Source organism: Peromyscus maniculatus, chromosome 12 (genome assembly GCF_049852395.1).
Source record: "Peromyscus maniculatus bairdii isolate BWxNUB_F1_BW_parent chromosome 12, HU_Pman_BW_mat_3.1, whole genome shotgun sequence".
Lineage (NCBI taxonomy): Eukaryota > Metazoa > Chordata > Mammalia > Rodentia > Cricetidae > Peromyscus > Peromyscus maniculatus.
In genome coordinates this window covers 13,137,308-13,159,830 of record NC_134863.1, presented here as the reverse complement: position 1 = coordinate 13,159,830, position 22,523 = coordinate 13,137,308, and the positions used below count along the sequence as shown (strand labels likewise).

The window sequence follows — 22,523 nt, the reverse complement described above, 5'->3', positions numbered from 1 at the left end:
TTTGAAGGGCAGAGACTATTAGTGAAAAGCAAGAGCAAAATCTCAGGATCCGGGATTCCTAGAGGATGTCTTTTCTGGGAGTCTGCATCTGCAGCCTTCTCTGTCGGTCTAGAAAGCCGCAGACTGGAAGCCTCTGACTTAGCACTGACAGTGAGTGAGGACGGTGATACACCCCCCGCTTGCTCTGTGGGCATCTGTGAGTAAGAACCATTAGGAGCAGCCTGAGTGCACCAGGGCAGAGGCCAGGGCCGGGATCGGTGCTGATGATGTGTCAATCATTGTGCTGATAGCTACTGCTGACTGTGCACCTCCTTCCTACCTGTCCCCCAGCATCCCTCCACCAAGTCTGATGCTGCTTTGAAATTACTGGGCAAAATATGTTTTTATCCTAGACTCTTTAATGTTTGGGGGATGCCAGATTCCTTTGAGAATCTCAGAGTCACATTTCTTTACATTTTAATAATGTTACAACGGGGATGGTCCTAGAACTCCTGAAGTTTAAGAAGGAGTATTGCTACTTTGAAAGGGAGCTTTATCATGACTTTCCAGAATTTTTTTTTACTGCTGTTGACTTTAAATTCCACAACGTCTTGTTTTGAATAGAGGATCCAATTTAGTCATTCTTGGTTTTTGTGTAAACATACTTTTCATTTAGGTTTTCTGGGTTAAAGCAAGCTTCATCAATCACGCCCTTTGAATGAATTTGTGTGTGTGTGTGTGTGTGTGTGTGTGTGTGTCTGTCTGTCTCTCTGTCTGTCTCTCTGTCTGCATGTCTGTGTCTGTTTAGAGATAGGGACTTGCTGTATAACCCAGGCTTCCTGTCCTGCCTCAGTCTCCTGTTGTTATCATGGATGGATGGATGGAAACACACACACACACACACACACACACACACACACACACACACACACTCTGCATGCCACAGATATATATGGTTGACTTTCCTTACTATTGTATGTATATATATATGGTGGATATTGTAACTAGAAGGCTCAGGCCCAGCCATTTCTGGGAGTCAGAGTCTACAGGCTGCAGATTGGAAACTTTTAACAGTCTCTGTGTTTTAAATTAACAATGAAATGTAATTCAGAATACAGAGTCCAGCGGTGTCTGCAGTCGAGGTGACTTAGCACTTCAGCATGACAGGCCTGGGGACAACACGTTCCCAAACACCCCATGGTGAAGCAACTCATGACCTGTTTGCTTTTGTGCCCATATTGAAAGTGAAAATACATAACTATACAGAGATAGTTCACTTACTCAGAAGTACTTATAAAGTAAGTAAAATTCCGGCTGGAGAGATGGCTCAGTGGTTAAGGGCACTGGTTGTCCTGCCAGATGGTCCTGATTCAATTCCCAGCAACCACATGGTGGCTCACAACCATCCGCAATGAGATCTGGTGCCCTCTTCTGGCCTGCAGGTGTACATGCAGGCAGAACACTGTATACGTAATAAATAAATAAATCTTTAAAAAAAATAAGGGAAATTCAGGGCACTGTTTTATAGGTGCAACTGATTACAGAGTGTGGTATACGTTTGATTTACAGATTCTATAATGGTAGTAAACAGAGGTGCACATGACTCCGGTTAAGGGTTTCCCCCTGAAGTTAGCCTTCCCCGGGCTGGAGGGGGATAGCTCTTTTTAAATGATGATGCGATTTTCATTTCTCCCCAGTCAATACAGATACAGAAACTGCTGTTGTCAACGTCACCTATGCGACCAGAGAGGAAGCAAAGATGTAAGTGGGTCTGGGTTTGCCTCCTTGCAGGGGTGTTCGGGCTTGTCTCTGGTTTCCTTTGAGTCCTGCTCCTGGAAACCCTTCCTGAGAAGACAGGTGCCAGCCAGTCCACATCCTCTTGGACATGCCAGGACAACTCCAGGGTATCCATGTCTCTGCAACCCCAGGGAGCTCGTCCCAGGCTGCTGGGTGATCATCCAGGGGACTCCGTATTGAACAGTGTTGAACTTGGCATCAGCAGGAAGGGAAGGATACCAGCGTTATGATACTGCACCCATGGGCTCACTTTGACGAGCTTCCTGGGGCCTCTTTACCTGGAGCATGCTCGTTCTCCACAAGGAGTGTGCACAGCCGTCTGTCCACACTCACTGAATGGAGACGAAAACAGTAGTTTTTAATGTGTACGATATTTTAAAAAGGATTCACCTCAGCGACAACAGCAGGCTTAATTGTCTGGGAATATTCCACCCATGTGCCGGACTGGGACTCTCTACTCTTATTCCGTTCATTACTCTGTTGCTTCAATAATGATTAGAGTTTACTCTAAAAGTTTTTTAAACAATAACAAAAAACAAGATTTTTTTTTTTTTAAATCTTTTGGGCTTGAGGTGGGGGGATTATAGCCATGTCCTGCCATGCCTAGCTAAGAAGTTTCTGTTGGTAGGAGGTCCTTGAAGTGCCTCATAGGCCAGTGAACTTAGAAGTATAACAGGTAGTCGTACTTCCTGGCTGTGTGTAGCCCAGGCTATACCCATTCCAAGGTAATTACCTCACTGCTGTTGCAGTTCTCAGCACGTGTGGAGACATAATGTACCCATTTTTCCTACCGACAGGCTCAGGAAGGTAAATAATTGGTCATTGCTAAACGTACGGGCTCATCCGCTGTGAAGCTTGGCCAGGCCACGCCACCTCTGCCCATCCTAGCCATAGCCCAGTGCCACTTGGCTGGTATCTACACGTTACCCGCTTGCCTTCATTGAATTCAGAAGGTTCTGTTTTGGAATGAATTCGCAGACCCTCAGTGTTACCCAGTAGGATGGCTGCGGAAACATGTAAAGGCATTCTCCCACTTCATGTACAGTTTTGAAAACACAGAGGTAGATCTTGTTGTTTATAATGGTTATTTGTAGATAATCTGTAACCTTGAGGACTGAGGGCAGACACACCCTATCTGCTAGAGAATAGTGAATACTGAGACGTTACCAGCCAGACACTGGGCAGTCTGGTCTCTAGGCGTTTGCCCCTGAGGAAGAGCTGTAACTTCAGAGGTACCCAGGGTAACGTGATTTTTCAAGAGACTGGGCCTAATGTCCAAGCTTAGGGAGGCTCAGTAGCAAAGGTTACAGCGAACGGGGAGAAGGCTGACCTCGTTTACAGTTGTGTCCAGTGGAGAAGGCTGACCTCGTTTACAGTTGTGTCCAGTGGAGTGGGCAATGGATTCTATAAAAATATTTGATGATGGAAAATGTTTAGCGTGTTAACTGAGTTTTAAGGACCAGAAATAGAATATTCATTTTTAATACATTTTAGTAAATATTGCATAATAAGGACAAGGAAACTATCCATTCTATAGCTTCCCTCATTTGTGTTTATGGGTTTCTGAATTTCTCGAATATATTTAAATTTGTGATATGATTAAGATAATCATGAAGACGTGTTACAGTTAGAAAGCAATTCTCTTGGACCCCTACTTAGAGTTTTTGGTGAGAGGAGTTTAGTCTCAGGGGTGGGGATGGGGATGGGGATGCAAACCGCAGAATTGTGCCTTAGTCACCTAGACCTAGATGCGGAAAGATTGTCCCCTGAGACTCCAGGGGTGAGACGGGATTTGTCTCTGCATCCTTGGTGCTTGGCACAGGCACCACATAAGTGGCTAGTGAGCGAAGTGAGTCAGCCCCCCCTCCAGACACCCAGGCTTTCCTGTACTCTCCGCTAAGCCTCCCTACCCCGCTGTGTTTCAGAGCCATTGAGAAGCTGAGTGGGCATCAGTTTGAGAACTACTCCTTCAAGATTTCCTACATCCCCGATGAAGAGGTGAGCTCTCCTCCGCCCCCTCAGCGAGTCCAGCGTGGGGACCACTCCTCCCGGGAACAAGGCCACAGCCCCGGGAGCTCTTCTCAGGCCAGACAGATTGATTTCCCGCTGCGGATCCTGGTCCCCACCCAGTTTGTTGGTGCCATCATCGGAAAGGAGGGCTTGACCATCAAGAACATCACTAAACAGACCCAGTCCCGGTACGTGCCGCCAGGGCTTCCTTTGCTTCCTTCTGAGGGGTCGCCTGCATCCTGTCTCCGCCATGCTCGGAGCACTTGTTGCTATAGTGGAAGGCTTTGTCATATGGAGCAGCTCTTGTCCCGGTAGACTGGCTAGACTCACCTCAGGTTGGGGCTGTGGTGAGTGGTCATGCTGATGACGTAATCATCATTCCCTGAAAGGCTGAGTCCGTGAAGAGAAGACTGAGGACCTCCAGGAAGGATGGTCCCGTTTGCTGGCGTTCTGTGAGCAGATCTGGTTCCACAGTGGCTGAGAGGAGCCCTGGTCATAGGATGCTCTGGTGTGAGCTCTTACCTTCTACTGAGTCAGACTTGGGTTAGCCATTCTTTAGACCATCTAGGTTGTCTTCTGTAGAAGCTGTGGGTCACTGCTACATTGAACAAGAAAGTATCTGGCTTTGTGTCTGGCTTTCTGTGTAAGAAGACTGAACTGGAGGTAGCAGCCAGTGGGCAAAATGATTTGTACAATTGTTGATTTTTATATGACCGTTAAGACCACAGCACACTGTAATGAAAACGTAGGACTTGAAAACAGTGACGTGTGTGCAGGTTTTTATGAACTAGTTCATTTCTTTGAGTATCAGTTGCTTCTGTGAAAAAGGAAGCCACTGTGTTTTACCAGGATCGTTGTGAGAATGCACACAATTGGGCAGATCAAATGAACTGACGTTGCAAAGCACCAGATTGCTAGCAAATACTCTTACCTGAGCTGGTGTGTCTTACTCCAGTCCTTGAGTGAGTGTCCTGTAACCTGCAGAGGACACTGATGGGTAAGACCCAGTGTGCATATTCCCTGGAGGGAAATGCTGAAGTAAGAAGTTGTAGTCTAGCTGGGTGTGGTGGCGCATGCCTTTTATCTCAGCATTATAAAGTAATTTTTATGTCTCTGTTCTGATTGCAAAAATTGTATAAGGTGGCTTATGTTTCAGTGAAGTGACATTAGTTCTCAAAGTGTGGGTCCCAGTTTGAGAAAGAGGTTGAAGACTGGGTTCTTTCTAACAGTGAAGTGGAAAGGGGCTGCCATCAGTTACAAGACTCTGAAAGTGGACAGAGCCTGGAGGAAGGCAGACTGCCAACAGAAAGGAAACCAGAACCTTAGGAAGGCAGAGAGGCAGACCTTTGTCCCTCTGTCTCTCTGTCCCTCTGCCCACGCTCCGATACACAAAGCTTGGTTGAGTTTGGTGTTGGAATTCGGATTCACATATGGCAGAGGTCAGCACTGCTCTGTTGGGCTGCCCCCTTCTCACGTTGCTCTTCACTTCTCTAGACGTTTGAAGGCTGCACAAAAGACTTCATTAGCCAAGCTGGCTTTAGTACCAGGTTGTCTGGGCACCTTGGTCCTGCACCACTCCTGCCAGAACGGCCCCCTTCTGACCGGAGCTGCGGGGGGCTTACATTTGGTCCAAGCCCCCTTGCACACCGGCCCCTCGGAGAGCAGCCTGAGCTGCAAGTGTGCTGATAGCATTTCCGCTCTCCTCACTGTGTTGGCCGGGGCTGTGCTTTCTTGCGTCCAAGACCCTGTTGGGCATTGCTGTGCTATGGCTCCTGATTCTTTCCCTATAGGGTAGACATCCACAGAAAGGAGAACTCTGGGGCTGCAGAGAAGCCTGTCACCATCCATGCCACCCCAGAAGGGACATCTGAAGCGTGCCGCATGATTCTTGAAATTATGCAGAAAGAGGCTGATGAGACCAAACTGTAAGTTCGTGCAGTGCTGTAAGATTAAGAAATATGTTAAAAAGCTCCGCCAGAACACAGCACACAGAATCACCTGTCTAGGATGAATGGGGCTCACAGAGGCCAGGGAGCCTGTAGGGTCTGGCCCAGGTCCTCTGCGTGTGTGTTATGACTAAGTACCTTGGTGTTTTTTGTAGGATTCCTAACAGTGGGAGTGGGGGCAGTCCCTGACTCTTCTGCCTACTTATGGACTCTCTTCCTCCTCCCATTGAGGCTTTTACAAATAACACCCCCCTTGGTTCTTTTGATTAGTTGTACCCCACTTATAAAATGGCTGCCAGATGGGTGTGTGGATGGGGATTTTAAGATGTCGGATAGAACCACGATAGAGTTTGAATGTCTGAGTTTTTCTGAGCAGCTGCCCTGGGCCGAGCACTGAGCTTCGTGTTGAAGCTACAGCTATGAGCAGGACTATGAGCAGGACTATGAGCAGGAGTAAACACGGCGGTGAGAAATCAGCCTGGTGGCTGCACACGAGACTCATCCAAGACTCGGGGACGCAGGGAGTGACTCGAGAGTCCCGGGAGGACAGGACCAGAGGGGGCGAGGACAAGGCACATGATACACGATAAGACACTAAGCTTCCTTTAATTTGCCACGTGTGCTGGATGTGGCTGTATGCACTGGGGATGGGCAGGGAACAAGGCAGACAGGCTCCTCTGCCCTCTGAGGGGTGCATCCTGGGACAGCCCCTAACCATATTGCTGATTTGGGTGCCTTGCAATGATGTATGTGCCTCTCAGATGCTTCCGTTCTCAATTAGTAGAAAATACAAGTGGCATAAATAGTGAGAAACTGTATTGTCAAATAACACAGAGCCCTAAGTTAGAAAAGCTCCAAGGTCGCTGGAACCTTGGGCTCAAAGATCTGGGATGTTTGCTTTGCTTTCCTTACAGTATTGCAGGCCTTGTATCACCACAGGAAGATATCCCAAACTTGAAAGGAAGGCTGTCATGTTGTGTGCCTTTTTAAATGTTTGGAAGAATTGTGGTAAAATACACATAACAATGTATTCATTCACACTGTTATAAAATACATGTCCAGAATTTTCTCAGGTTACAAACCTGAACCTCCCTCTGCCCATTAAACAGCTTCTGACTTCCTAGTCTCATCTCACTGTTCTCACCAATTGGGTTACTTAGACCAATGGTTCTCAACCTGTCGGTCACAGCCTCCTGGGGTCAAACACCCGTTTCACAGTCACATGTCAGGTGTCCTCTCTAACCAGATATTCATGACAGTAGCAAAATTAGTTATAGAGTAGCAACAAAAATAATTTTATGGGGGGCTAGAGAGATGGCTCAGCGGTTAAGAGCACTGACTGCTCTTCCAGAGGTCATGAGTTCAATTCCCAGCAACCACATGGCAGCTCACAACCATCTGTAATGAGGTCTGATGCTCTCTTCTGTAATGCAGGCAAAACACTCATACAACTACACAGAGAAACCCTGTCTGGAAAAGCCCCCCCCCAAAAAAAAAAAAAGAAAAAGAAAGAAAGAAAGAAAAAGAAAAGAAAAGAATATAATGGTGGTTGGGGGTCACCACAACATGAGGAACTGCATTAAAGGTCCGCAGCATTAGGAAGGTTGAGAACCGCTGCCTTTAATACTTGCTATGAGTGGGTCACATGGATCTGTCTTCCTGTGACTGGTTTATCTCAGCCCTCAAGTTCCTCCACACTGTAGCACATAAAATGTCCACCCCCTAATCTGGATTACACTGCTGTGCCTTGACTGCTTCTTGATGATATTGCTGTGAATGTCGATTTGCAAATAGTCATGATTTTGATTCCTTTTTGATATATACCCAGAAGTGGGATTGCTGGATTCTATGGGACTCTATTTTTTAGTGTAGTTCCCACTGGCCTGCCTCTGGACGCACTCACTGCCACCTGGCTACTAGTGAGTAGAAACTGGAAGTAGAGTTACCACCGTGTGGCTCATTTCAGTCAGGATTTATTAGCTGAGGTTGGGAAAGAACCTTAAAAAATGGGTTTCCATTCGTAAGAAGTGAAGATAACGACACCAGGAGACAACGCAGCCTCTGTTCTAAGTGGTGAATCTACTTTCTCTTTTTTTAGAGCTGAGGAGGTGCCTCTGAAAATCTTGGCCCACAATGGCTTGGTTGGAAGACTGATTGGCAAAGAAGGCAGAAATTTGAAGAAAATTGAACATGACACAGGGACCAAGATCACCATCTCATCGTAAGCTCCCCCTTCAGACTACTTATGTTCAGGAGTGACTGATTGAGCCTTCCTAGCCTCTACTTTTCTCCAGAGGGGAAATGCTCAGCCGTGCCATACTCTGAGCAGCAGGAAGCAGGTCCATAGGGTTGGCTCTATAGCCCGCCAGAGCACTGACCAGCAAGAGGGGGCCCCTGGGCTCCGTCCCCGGCACCATGAAATTGTTAAGATAAAAAAAAAATCCGGTCAGTTCTGCGGCACAAGCTTGTAATCCAGGCTCTTGGGAGAAGAGGCAGCTGAAGCAAAAGTCCAAGGCTGGCCTTGGCCACACAGTGAACTCAAGGAGAGCTTTAGTGAGACCTTTCTCAAAATACAAAGTAAGACTTGGGGCTAGGGATATAGCTCAGAGGTAGAAGGCTTTCCTTGTAGTAAGAATTTTCTGTCACACCAGCCAGCTCCCAAATAACCTCACAGAAACTTTTAATTATGAAAGCTTGACCGATAGCTTAGGCTTGTTTCTAACTAGTTTTTATAACTTAAATTAACCCATATCTTTTTTTTAAAAAAACATTTATTTATTTATTAAGTATACAGTGTTCTGTCTGCATGTGTGCCTCAGGCCAGAAGAGGGCACCACATCTCATTACAGATGGCTGTGAGCCACCATGTGGTTGCTGGGAATTGAACTCAGGACCTCTGGAAGAATAGCCAGTGCTCTTAACTTCTGAGCCATCTTTCCAGTCCTAACCCATATCTTTTAATCTATGTTTTTTTACTTTTTCTACTTCCTCTCCGTCTGGCTAGTGACTCCTCTCTTCTTCCCAGCATCCTATGTGCCTGAAAATATTGCCTAACTATTGGCCATTCAGCTTTTTAGTAAACAAATCAGAATAACATATCTTCACAGTGCACAAAAAGATTATTCCACATTTCCTAGCATTCATGAAGCCAAGGTTCATAGTACTAGTCACTAGTAAGACTTGTGACTAGATAGCAGGATTCTATGCTACAGTGTTAGGAAAAAAAAATCAAGTCTTTACCAGGATGTGTTTGTGGTCTGGAATTTTATTCTTCCTGTCTTTTCCTCATTGGCCAGCTTGCAGGATTTGAGCATCTATAACCCTGAGAGAACCATCACGGTGAAGGGCGCCATTGATGCATGCGCCAATGCTGAGATAGAGATCATGAAGAAGCTGCGAGAGGCCTTCGAAAACGATATGCTGGCCGTTAATGTAAGTGCCCAGCCCTTCCTTCGCTTGGCTTTCCGACAGCTAAGGCAGGACCCGAGCTCTGTAAGGATAGCTGTCCTTCAGCTGAGGAGGAGGTGCCTTAGGGCAGATGGGAAGAGCGTCCCACTTCCTAGGATTAAAGATGTCTTTAATCTGGTAAACACAGATCAGCATGAGCCAGTAAAATCATACCTTCTAGACCGTAAAGTGGGGTGATGCTCATGATCACATATATTGGAACAGGAAGGTTTCAAAGCTGGGCTACACACACACACACACACACACACACACACACACACACACACTAATGTGGGTCAACAGGGCTGGATGCTGTGATATGAAAATAAAAATTACGGGTCTAGGAAAGTGGGTTCCCCTGTTTTCTAAACTTTGTGTAATATTGTTGTGTCCTCTCTTTCTTTAAAATCCCAAGTATATACTTTAGCCAGGCCTGGTGACACACACCTTTAATCTCAGAACTGGAGAGACAGAGGCAGGTAGATGTCTGTGAGTTCGAGGCCAGCGTGGTCTACATAATGAGTTCTAAGCCAGCTGGGGGTGCATAGTGAAACCCTGTCTCCTTTATATATTTAAAAGACTGGGCTGGAGGTTTACCTCTGTGGTAATATGTGTGTAGCATACATAAGGCCTGGAGTTATTCAGGGTTAAAACAGATGGCGTCATAGGGTAGAGAGACCTTGTCTAGTCTGGGCTGTTTCGGGGGAAAGTCTATCTGAAGCAGGCATTTCAGAGTGGCCGGTGGGAGGAAAGGAGGGGCTAGCTCCTGATTGGCATCTCTTGCTTGCTGGTTGGCGCTTGTAGTTGGCCTAGTAAATGCTGTCACCCACTTGAGCACTCTCTAGCACATTCTTCCTGTTCCTTAATTCTCGCCTTATTAATTGTTTAAAATTATTTCTCCGTCAGCAAAGTCCAGGCTCATCTCAGAAGAGTGAAATCTTTCATTTTTCACTATCATCTTCTGAGACTGGAAAGGGTCCTCTGACCAGCCGTCATGGGCCACAGTTCAGCCCCCACAGTTATCAACCTCACTGACCTCTGGGCTCCATTGGACCTTTCCTCTTCTTCCCATGCCCCGCACTCACATCTCACAGAGGAGTAAACACTGACCGCGATCTGTGTTGCCGCCCCGCCTTCCTCAGCAACACTGCACAGTTCTTCCCCGGGTCAGCGTCCCATCCCCCACCTCTGCAGCCCCCCCCCCCCCATGACTGCCTACCACACAATAATTGTGGGCCAGGATGGGCAGAGGCAGAGCATCCTGAGTGAGCAGCGTGGTGGCATTTTCATCTCGCCGTCTCTTTCCGTGAACACCTGGATGTGCTCAGAAGGGGTGTAGGTGCCCTACACATCACCATTTCAGCACATGTCCCTTAGACACCTCTGCCAAGTCCATGCTCTCTCTGTGAGAGAAATCACACAATCACCAGCTCTTAACATACAGCGTGAGACGATGGTGAAGGATCCAGGCTTGCTGTTCTCCATTTTTACAAAAAGGGACATTTTTCTAGAGTGACTTTACCCACAGAGAAGGATTGGGGCAGGCTGGGCACAGGCCAGCACAGGGACTGCATTTCTCTGCCTCCAGCCCTGGTGAGGATGCTAGGTAGAAATGTGAAATAAGGAAGGAGATCTTGAAGGTTCTGACCCGTCCTTGGGTGGCTAGAAAAGACTGGTGTTTGTTCTCATTCAGCAAATGTTAATATGGAGTACTGTGTGTCCGATATTGAATACACCTCTAAGTAACATGGCCACTGACCCCGGGAAGTGAGGCAGAAGTGAGCCACTGAGCCCGTGATTCTGTCTTGTATCTTTGAGGGAATAGGAGCGTTAGGAGAGCCTAGAAAAGGCCATGTCAACTGGGAGGGGGTCGGGGAGACACCTGGACAGGGGAGCAGGAAGGACCACCGACAGGGCACCGGAGTCCAGAGGTGAAAGGGCGCAGGGTGTGGAGGGAGCAGGATTTGGTGGGGTAGCGGCCGGGGCTCAGCAGGAAAGCAGCTGGTGAAGGCGTGGCTGACCACAGTCAGATGCGTAGCTACACCCAAGGGGGACGGGGAAGCTTTGAGGGAATGTCAGAGTTAGGTTGAGAGGGTGAGGTTTGTTGTCCACGCCCAGTACAAGGTGAGGAAGTCCAGGTACCGGGGCGGGACAGACAGGGAAACACTGGTGCTGTGCAGACAGGAGGTGGGGAGTGGCCACGGCAGGCCTGGCCTCTCTGGGCTTCTCTCCCTCATCTTTTTTCTTCGTTTCTGTCCCCAGCAACAAGCCAATCTAATCCCAGGGTTGAACCTCAGTGCACTTGGCATCTTTTCTACAGGACTGTCCGTGCTTCCTCCACCAGCAGGGCCCCGTGGGGTCCCCCCCAGTGCCCCCTACCACCCCTTCGCTGTAAGTAGCTCGGTGTCCCGAGGCTCCCCCAGGCTGGGCTCCTCCAGGCAGCACAGCTACTCGGCCATGTTGAGTAAGGGCAAAAGCGGTTATTTGCATTCTGTCTCCGTGGGTGATTATAATTGGAGTGGAAGCTTTTCCAGTGGGAGATTGACACCGATCCAAGCTCTGAACGAGTGCCCTCAAACATGGTAAGTGTCCTGCCACAGAGAAGAAGATTCATTCACTAGAGGTCCGTTTTATAAAAATAAAAGTTGCTGGTCTGGCAGTGGCGGTGCACACCTTTAATCCCAGCCCTCGGCAGGCAGAGGTAGTTCGAGGCCAGCCTGGTCTACAGAGCAAGTTCCGGGACAGCCAGAACTACACAGAGAAACCCCGTGGCTGTTTCAAACAACATTCATGAGTGTCCCTTGTTTAATACAGATGACACCTGGATTATTCTTGAGTAGATACACATTCCCACCTTTGTCCATAATTCAGACATACTTAATTGAAAGGAAGTTTTAAAAGGAAAAGGCCCCAGCGTCTGAGTCTAAACAGCACACTGCCTGATATTTAGTAGGTTATCAGTCAGTGTGGTTTGACTCATAACTCTCGGCAGAAGAAACGTGAATGGTATGTTTCCCGCTTGTTGCCCTCATTCACAATCATCATTCAGGATTAGTACATGACCAAGTGGGGCCTGAAGACACCGGACACCGGACACGGGACAGCTGCCCTCCCCTGCTTTTTCTTCTCTAAACACGTGGCTTGTTTTGTGTATAAACTGTCTCAGTGGGGGAGAATCAGGTGGGTGAGCCAGTTCTGTTCTGCTCCCTGGTGTAGTGGGCGTGGCTAGTGGCTCCTGGGGAGGGGCCCCCTTGAGTTCACTCAAAACCGGCACAAGCTGGCACCAGGCCCAGCACCTTCCATCCGGCAGAAGCTTTTCTGAGGTGTTGGGAGTCACCGCATACCATCTCTTCGGTTCTGTCCAATTTCCCTTAAAGGAAAGGAAGGAGCCACCACTGGGCTGTGTAATGGAGGGGTTGTGGCAGACGCACACGGGGCGGCGGATGGGGAGTTCACATCCTTTACCTTTGCTGTGAGACATAATCTCCGAATAAGTGCCGTTAGAAGCCACCGAAGACGGCTCACTTCCTGGGACGGGCTGAATAAGGGGCCTTTTAGAGTCTGTCTGAAAGCTAAAGCCCCTGATAACTGGAATTACATTAGGAAATGATGTGTGCAATTTAACCGTCACAGCGTTCTCTTAGACAAAATTGGTGCGGGATTTTTAAGCATAAAGATAATGTTTTCTTAATCCTTGAATGGTGGCTCCTGCCTCTAACCGTAGTACCCGAGAGCCTGAGGGGGTAGGATTCCAGAGGTTTCAGGAAACAGATAAATAAATAAAAACTGAATATGTGATTTTTTTTTTGGGGGGGGGGTGGCCTTTAATGCCATGCTAAGGAAAAGGCCTCTTCATTCCAGACTGTAAAAATGTTTTCCTTACACTAATTTTTAGTTGCTGGTTTTGCTGGGGGTTGTTCATAACTATATTTTACAGGGGATTTATCTTGATCTAACTTTATTATTTTTCCAAGTGAATAGCCAGTTTCCCAAAGTAATTTATTGAGTTATCTGCTGTTTTATCAGTCAACTGGAAATCCAGCTCTGCCTTTGTTTTGCTTGTGATTCTTTGAGACAGGGTCACAGGTAGCCCAAGCTGGTCTCACTAACTGTGACTTCGAGCCGCTGATCTCCTGTCCCACCCCACCCCCGCCCCCGCAAGGGTGAATGCACCACCTTGCCCAGTTCCAGCTGTCTCCCAGCCTACCTCATCGCATTCCTGCACCTCATCCCATTCCGTTCAACTGTGTCTACACGGGAGTCATTACACTTTTATACTGTCTGGCGGTTTCAGCAGAAAGCTGGCTTGTGTTTTTGTGTTTTTTTTCCCACAAAGAATGGACTGGAAAGCTGGCGGCTTTTACTATTTGACAAAATGAAAGAAAATATACTGAGTTTTGTTGTTGTTGTTGTTGCTTTTAGATAGGATAAATTCTACTCATGAAACATCTTGATCTGGCAACTTTTGTTTAGAAAAAGATGACTTTTTTTCCATTTCTTTTCAAAGTTTTTGGCCTTTTTTGTTAGTTTGTAATTTCTATGAAGTGTCCATTTCAGTTGTTGGGTTGAGAGTCGGTGGAGGGATGCTTGCCTGTCACATGCAGGGCCCTGGGTTTGCTCTCCAGCGTGAGGGGAAAATCCATTTTGTCTCTGTTTTAGAAACAACAACACCATGAAGCTGTGCATAACAGATTGTTTCCATTTTTTAATATCTGACCTTGTGGTCATTTGTTTCTTGATTCCTAATAGTGTATGTTTATATATATATATATATATATATATATATATATATATATATATATATATATATATATAAATCTCTCTCCCGCCCATGATGCCTCGTGGCAGATGGCAAGGGGGCCGGCTCTCCCATGCTCACAACTCCGGGGCTGGCTCACCCACTCTCCTGCCAACGGGACTGGTGCGGCCTGAGCTCTGAACCACTCTTCAGTGAGGTCGGGTGGAGCCTCGGGAGAACATTATCAACAAGCCTCCCTATGGTCTCATTAATATATCCTCTCGAGTTAACTTAAATACATGAAAGTACAATGAAATCTCATTGGGCATGTATAAAGAATCAGTGTGGGGGGTGGGGTAGGAGAGATGGCTCAGTGGTTAAGAGCACTGGCTGCTCTTCCAAAGGACCTAGGTTCAATCCCCAGCACCCTCACGGCAGCTCACAACTGTCTGTAACTCCAGTTCCAGGGGATCTGACACCCTTACACTAATGCACATAAAATAAAATTGAAAAAAAAAAAAAGAGAGAGAGAGAGAATGAATGGGGAGAGGGCAGCAAGGCCAGTTAACAGATCCAGTGATCAATTTCTGAAAGAAAGCAAGATCCCAGAGAATGCAGGAGACAGCCACAATGGACAAAAACCCTTATCACCTGTAGATTTAACCAAAGTCCCTAGCAGGAGACTGGGCCCAATTGGTAAGTACTTGTGAAAGGCAAAGAAGCCCAGGGCTTGGTGCCCACAGGAGCCAGGTGTGAGGCCCAGGGCTGGGTGCTAATCACCGCAGGAGCCAGGTGTGGAGTCACGTGTCACCAGAGCACAGAGGGGTGAGGCAGCAAAGCAGAGGTTCATCCTCGGCTACACAGGGAGTTTGAGGCTAGCCCGGAATACAGGGAACTGTCACCAGCAAATACATAAGCCAGCAGAAAACGGAAAAGTGAAAGTCTGCAATTCTTATTAAGAAAATAAGAGTGAGCCACGCAGTGGTGGCGCATGCCTTTAATTCCCACACTTGGGAGGCAGAGGCAGATGAATTTCTGTGAGTTCGAGGTCAGCCTGATCTACAGAGTGAGTTTCAGGTCAGCCAGGGCTACAAAGAGAAATCCTGTCTTGATAAAACCATTAAAAAAAAAAAAGGTTAAGAGCACTGACTGCTCTTCCAGAGGTCCTGAGTTCAATTCCCAGCAACCACATGGTGGCTCACAACCATCTGTAATGAGATCTGATGCCCTCTTCTGGCCTGCAGTCATATATACTGTATACATAATAAATAAATAAATCTTTAAAAAAAAAAAAGAAAAGAAAAAAAACTTTAAAAAGAAAAAAAAAAAAAAAGAATGTGCCGGGCAGTGGTGGCACACACCTTTAATCCCAGCACTCGGGAGGCAGAGGCAGGCAGATCTCTGTGAGTTTGAGGCCAGCCTGGTCTACACAGTGAGATCCAGAAATAGCGCAAAGTTACACAGAGAAACCCTGTCTCAAAAAACCAATATATATATATATATATACACACACACACACACATATATATATATATATATATATATATATATATATATATATCACCAGAGGAAACAATTTATCCCTTTCTATTGGATACCGTCACCGTCACCGCCACCTTAGCAAGGGGAGATGGGAAGAGAAAGGACACAGACACTGACTTCATTGTAGATAAATACTCATTCGTACTTGAAACAGCCCACATTCTTGGCTCACAGATGTTCTTGAGGTCAGTCCACATCTGGGCCAGGTCTACAAGGCATGATCTCAACCCCCTGCCTTCTCCTTATGCCCTTCCAAATGCCTTTGTATTCTCCATGCTAGCCTCCTGTCTAAATTTCAAAGAGGCCAACCTATCCTGACCCCGCTAGGAACCCTGCTGCTCCACATACTTCTTGCCCAGGGCCATGTGTTATCTTGGGCTTGGAGTCTCCAGGCCCAGCCGGAGTTGCTGCCCTGGGCTGCTTGTTCATTCCATCTTTGTGGTCAATGTCTGAAGACTTCTCTGAAGTTCTTTTCTGCATTTGTCTCCCACATAGACCATAAGTCCCTTGTGTCCCTGTCTCCTAAAATAAGGTCTCCCATATGGGTGCTCAAAAGCTGTGAGTGAGTGAGTGGATGGTCAAATACAATCAGATCTAGGCATTTGAGTCTGTGGGTGGACTCAGAAAGCTTTGAAAAAATGGTCCACTTTGTAAAAGAGCTAGAGATTCAGACTCGTGTAGGTCCGAGTCTCAGCTAGAAATGACTTCCTGGTTGCTGAGAAAGAATTCTGTCCTAGCAACCCTGCGGCTCTGACTTATGGATAAAAGGAGTCTGTCCTCATCACCCTTTTATAGCTTATTTAAAAATCTCTTCGTTGTCCCAGGATGGTTCTGCTTTGGGCCGTGTTCATGTTAGGACCCTGAGGACTTGGAATACAAGCTGTGCTCTAGATCTGTTCTTGGCCTTGCATGGGTGTTAGAATCACAATTTACAGGAATCACTTTTGCTCTGAGAACTGAAGGAATAGTGCTTCGGGCCAGAGGCAGGCAGAGGCCCTATCTCCCTTGGTTAGAGCCTTGAGCAAAAAAGCTACAGGAATCATCTCCCCTGTGCCTACTAGCGGCACCCCAGAACAGGAACCTGCACAGAGAAAGGGCTGGAGTGCTTCCCAGAGAGTTTTCAAAAAGATGCATGCAGCTCCCTCTTGGCCCACCTTCAAAACGGGAGGCTTTCCTGGGATCCCAGTCTGGTGGTGCCCTCTTGTGGGCAGAGACATCACTGCAGTCTCTTCAGTTCAACCAGAGCAAGAGCCCTGATGCCCGCAGCTGTGGCCCTTCCCTAGAACCTGGGAAGCACTCATCTTTTCTCTCCGAGCTCAGAAGAACAGTTGGTTTTGTTAGTAAGAAATCACAAGTGGATCTTAATCTGGAGATGAGTCTAGCTGGAGATGCAGACGGTGGAAGACACACACATCACCCTGAAATGTGTTCGGGGCCTCAGGTGTCCTCGGGCTGCAAGCTTCATCCACATCGCCCTCTGTCGGGCAGGGCTGCGTGCCTTGGTGCTCCGCACCTGCCACCGTCTTGCTGGTGGTAACAGTGATAGCACTGTTTACATGACCTTATGTAAAACATAATTAACACAGCTTTGCTCACTTAGTAAGTGTCCTACCCAGAAGACTGTGAACTCGGATATGTTATCACTATGCGGGTTAAGAATTTATAATAGATGTAGAATATCATAGTCCCTGCTATACTGCAGGTATTCAATTAAAAAGTAGCTACTGCTTCAACTGTGATTTCTTCATAGCCAGCTCTGTGTCGTGAGTCCACATCTGCCCTCCTGATTCTCCTCTCCACATCTGCACACGATGTCTTTGTCTGTCTGCTCCCTCTCTCTTACTGACACTCTCAGTTTCTCCACACTGAGCTTCTGTTCCTCTGGGAATCTCTGATGCAGCTAACTGCTCCGTCCTCCCAAGATCACATTTGCTTGTTCTGAATAACTCTTGGCTTTTGACCCCAGGATTTGCTGTGCTTGTAATGCACAACTTGTCATTCCCCCATGGAACAGGAGCCACGAACCCTGTCCTCACTGAAAGGCGGGTCTGAGCAGTGGGACTGGGCTGAAGGCCTAGAGAGCAAGGCTCATCTTAGAAGCTGCGGCCGGCCCGGGGCCTGATGCAGCCAGGTGACACCTTGTCAAGGGTTCAGGGATTAGGGACACAAAGGCACAAGTTTGTGGATGGGACGGTGGTGCTGGCTCACAGAGCACATGCGCCGCATGGAAACGGACACCTGACTCACTGAACGTCTCATTAATATGCAGACCCACTCCGGATACTTCTCCAGTCTGTACCCTCATCACCATTTCGGCCCATTCCCGCATCATCACTCCGTAAGTGCCCCTCAAACCTGCCCCAGCCACCATTCTTCCTGCTCCACAGCTGCCCCACATGGCCCTGGTGAACAGGCCAGTGACTGGTCACAGTGTGACTGGTTACAGTGGCTCTAGGCTGTCCCAGAAGGATACAGCTCAGAGTGTAAGCACAGAGCCACCCTGCTTCTCACTCAGTGTTGGGGAGCCTCCTCGACTGTGTGGCCTCTTAGATGACCCTGGGAGTGGGAGGTGGGACGATCAAGTTTGTGGTCAGCCTGGACTGTGTAGTGAGTTTCCTGCCAGCCTAAGCTACACACAGGGTAAAATCCTTCCTTAAAGAACCAAAGATTTAGAGCTATGGCTCAGTCATTAAGGGTGCACACTGCTCTTCAGAGGACTGGAGTTGCCAGTACCCACATCAGGTGATTCATGGTCACGTGTAACTCCAGGGGATCCAGTGTCTCTAGCCTTTGTAGGCACCTGCACTTACATACATACATACGTGTACACACACACACACACACACACACACACACACACACACACACACACACTCTTTTAAAAATTATTAAAACACAAAGAAAACCAGTTAGCAAATATTAATAAGCTAAAGAAAAGTTTCCAGTAGGCAAGGGATGTGGCGCAGTTGGCACAGTACTTGCCATACAAACCTGCAGACCTGGGTTCAAATCCTCAGCACCCACATAAAAGCCAGGTGCGGTGGTGCTCCTAGTGCTGAGGAAGTGGTGACGGGACCCCTGGATCTCACTGGCCAGGTTCCATAGGATTCTCGGTGTCAAAGCTAAGGGAGAGAGTGAGTGAGGAAGACGGCAGCATCGACCTCGGGCCTCCAACGTGTATGTGCGTGTGCCCATGAACGTGTGCATAGGCACACACCACACCACACCACACCTTTTTTTTCTTGTTGGTGTTCTTTAATCCAAGTCTGACCCTGAAGACACTGCACTCCCATAAGAACCATTGGCAGCCTGACCTAAGAGCCGCTCTTTCCTCGGGGCTTTCCAGGGACAAGTGGCTTGCCCACCCCTGGTACTCGCCATGGGGCCTGGGCACAGCAGGAGGAGCCGCCTTGTGAAATGGTATTTCTAGTTATGGAGGGACTGGACAGCTGTCCCTCTGTCTGTGGGCAGGTGTGTTTGGCTGGCCAGGCCAACTTTCAGAAAATGTCTCCTCCCACATGGGTTCCAGGGATCAGACCATCAGGCTTGTGTGACAAGCACTTTTTAATCCACTGAACCACCACAACCATTCTGGTCTTGGATGAAGGCACAGGAAACATACATATCAAATCTGTGCATGTCAGAGAACCCAGGCTGCCTGTGCCCAGCAAACACAGACCCAGAGGGGATTGTAGGCTCATGCAATCCCGCTTGGGTTCATGTAGAGAGCACCAGGTCACACAAAGATCCACCATGCCATTTTGGCCATCTCCCTGGGTAGTGAGGCCTTCCCATACTCTTACGGTACTTGGCTGGGCTGTGAGGTGCCCAGTGAGCCTGACAGTACGCACGTGTTCTTTTCTAGTACCCAGAGCAGGAGACTGTGAATCTCTTCATCCCAACCCAGGCTGTGGGTGCTATCATCGGGAAAAAGGGGGTGCACATCAAACAGCTGGCTCGATTTGCTGGTGCCTCTATCAAGGTAAGATCATTGCTGTCAGCTGCCTGTCCCCTTGGTCTCCTCTGGTCAGTGCCAGACAGTTCTTACACCACCCAGAGACAGAATCTGCAGAATGTATTTCCAGGACCCTTCCTGTCTGCTCCCATTCTTCATCATAGTCCTTTCCAGTTCCACCAAACAACTACGTTAGAAGAAAGATACTAGTACTGACCAAACTGGGTCCTCTGAGGATTGGCATTGTCCCCTCTTCTCAGAGGATAAAAGAAAGCTGAAGATCTTCCCCCCCCACCCCCCGCCAGCTGAGGGGATGCGCTCAAGTGGAAGGAGCAATTGTGCTAGCACTCAGCACACCGGTGCATCATTAGTCTGTAGCTAGAGTTTTCCTGCCTTGCCCACAGTCAGGACAAATCTTTGTCACCCGCCAGTCCCATAGCCTCTCAGACCCAACCAAGTAAACACAGAGACTTATATTGCTTACAAACTATATGGCCATGGCTTCCCGTCATCTTCACATACTTTTTGTCATGGCGGCTGGCAGTGTCTCCTTTTGCCTTCCTGTTCTTTCTTTTCTCCTCTCTTAGTCCCGCCTATAATTCCTGCCTAGCCACTGGCCAATCAGTGTTTTATTTATTGACCAATCAGAGCAATTTGACCTACAGACCATCCCACAGCATTAGTCCATGCTTCAAGGACTTACAGACTATGAGAAAACAAAAATTGAATGAAGAACTTTCTGGAAGGTGCTGATAAAATCATGGGCAGACAAGAGCTGATGGCATCACCTGTTAGGAGGTCAGGACTGAGCAGAAGGCTAGGGACGTCCTCTTGCTTGCCTCTCTCGGTTGTCAAGGATTGTTTGCCGTGGGCCTGCTTCAAGCCCGGCTGTCAGCTCTGCTAAGACGCTGAACACTGCCGGGAACACTTCCCACTGCTGTGGAAGACAATTTGCTACCATGAGACAACCCCAAATTATGAAACCGAGTCTCATGACTTGGAGAGAAAGAATACTTACACTTTCTCCCTAAGAGCTGGAGTTTCTCCCGCAGCAAGTATGACAGAGAAAAAAATAAACAAACAGGAAAACCCAGAACATTCTGAATTGTGCAGAATGAGGACTGCAGTGCCATTGGCAAAGAACTGCACCTTGCTGCACCCTCAGCTTGCATCTGTCTGCTTGCAGTCAGAGACTCGCACTCACACAGGGTGAAGCCTAGACTGGGCGGCTGTGATGCGGACATGCAGTCCTCTCCTCTATGCCCAGTGGCCTGACACAGGCAGCTTCCTGGCCTAGACAGTGGAGAAAGCGGGGATGAGAACAGGCTGGCTGCATCCAGGAGATCTTTGCTGGTGCTCAGTGCTGTAGTCTGAGATGCTGAAAACCCACAGTGAGACTATTTGGACCAAAGAGCTTTGAGGGGTTCCTTCATCCAAGCCCCACTTTACTGGAAGAAGTGAGACACAGAATAGGAGCTGAGCAAGGAACCTAAGTGGGCAGCCTAGCTCTTAGATATAAATCCCATTGACCTCTAGGACCCTGACCACCTGCTATTGCTGACCACAGCAATAACTTCCCCATTTGCTAATGCTTATGAGAAATGGAGCCAGGAGGTCTGACTATCTACCCATGGCCACAAAGCTACAGAGTGTGACAGCCGAGACTTGCCCAGATTGTCCTGTTTCTGCTCCACGGCCGCCTCCTCCCGTAGCAACCTTACTGATCTTCAGCGTCATTCCCAGTTAGCGCCTTCAGGGAAATGAAGAGTGAGGGAGTTCAGGCGCAGGTCTGATCAGTCCTGTAGGCATCGCTCCACAGCATTCTCAGGACTCTCTGCCAATGGTGAATCTTGAAGTAGACGGGGCTTCCTGCCACCTGTCTCAGGGCCAGCCTGCCCCAGTCTCCATCCCCTGAACATGCTGCGGCTACCACCAAGCAATAACTGCCCACCATGGAGGGTGGTCCTCGGGAGCTTGCTTACTGGTTACCTATGTCTTTCATTTGTCCTCATGCCACACAGTAAGTAAGCAAGGCCAGAGGAGTCTCCAGAGGTCTCGATGAAGGGGTCCTTCTTTCTAGATCAGTGCAGGTGACACCATGCAGTGGATGAGTGTTCCCAAGGAAGCTGGGACACAGCACTGGACCCTGAAGTCCCAGGGTAGACCCTGGCTTAGAGCCTAGATGGGGTGAAAACAGAATCAGACCTCTGAGTGAAGGTCTCTGAGCTTTGGAGACAGTATACCACAGAGCAGAGTGAATGGCACCTCCCTGACCCTGGGTTCCCTCTGCCTGAGCGGCCCTGTAATGGACGATGTTCCACCTATCTTTTGTTTGCTTGCCTGCGACTTGGTCTCATAGCCTAGGCTAACCGCCAGCTTACCTTGGCGCCTGTGATGACCTTGAAGTCCTGATTCTCCTGCTTCCACCTCCTGAGTGTGCTCTGCTCTGCTGTCACTGTGCTTGGCTGGGCCAGTGCTCTAGAGAAGCTGAGTTGAGAATTGTGTCAGGCCTTGCACGATGCATTGTGTGCTCACCTGTGGCTCCTGGCTCCTCACCGCTATGTTCCTGATGTGCTTCCCATTCATTTGACTTTGAATTACGTTTCATTCTGCCTTGATTTGATGATTGAGTTTTAATTTACTTGTTTTGTTTTTGAGAGGAGAGGTGTGTGCATGCGTGCGTGCGTGCGTGCGTGTGTTCAAGCTAACCTCTAACATCTAGTCTCGAATGACCGTCCTGTCTCAGCCTCCTCAGTAGCAGGGGCTACTGACATGAACTGCCAGGTCCAGCTCAGTTTTGTTGTCACCTTCTCCTTTTTCCTCTTCCTCTTCCTCCCCTAAAGATTTGTTTAAGGAAGTCGAGATGTGCTGGGAGAAAATGTAATAAAGACCTTGTCTTAGTCAGTGTTCTACCAATGTGCGGTTCCCTAGACGTTCCACTGTGAACCTCTGGAGGTCATTCTTATTCAAACCATCACTTTCCACTCCCTGGACCCCATAGTCTTGTAGCCATATCATAATGCAAAAACGCATTCAGTCCAGCTTCAAAAGTCCCTGTGGTGTATAATAGTCTCAACACTGTTTAAAATTCCAAAGTTCAAAGTGTCTT

At 48.0% G+C, this 22,523-nt stretch overlaps 1 protein-coding gene across 4 annotated transcripts in view; it reads left to right on the top strand.

Moving 5' to 3' along the window:
* LOC121825724 (insulin-like growth factor 2 mRNA-binding protein 2) overlaps nt 1-22,523 on the top strand; it is a 78,986-nt gene that overhangs the window by 48,349 nt on the left and 8,114 nt on the right. For 2 of the 4 annotated variants that reach the window (XM_076549360.1, XM_076549358.1), the window contains exons 4-11: nt 1,677-1,740; nt 3,702-3,974; nt 5,577-5,711; nt 7,831-7,953; nt 9,029-9,164; nt 11,442-11,570; nt 17,729-17,797; nt 19,325-19,441. In XM_076549360.1, the coding sequence (XP_076405475.1) occupies nt 1,677-1,740; nt 3,702-3,974; nt 5,577-5,711; nt 7,831-7,953; nt 9,029-9,164; nt 11,442-11,570; nt 17,729-17,797; nt 19,325-19,441 (1,046 nt within the window). The remainder of the gene's footprint in view (nt 1-1,676; nt 1,741-3,701; nt 3,975-5,576; nt 5,712-7,830; nt 7,954-9,028; nt 9,165-11,441; nt 11,571-17,728; nt 17,798-19,324; nt 19,442-22,523) is intronic. The other 2 variants (XM_076549359.1, XM_076549361.1) reach the window with 1 other exon arrangement.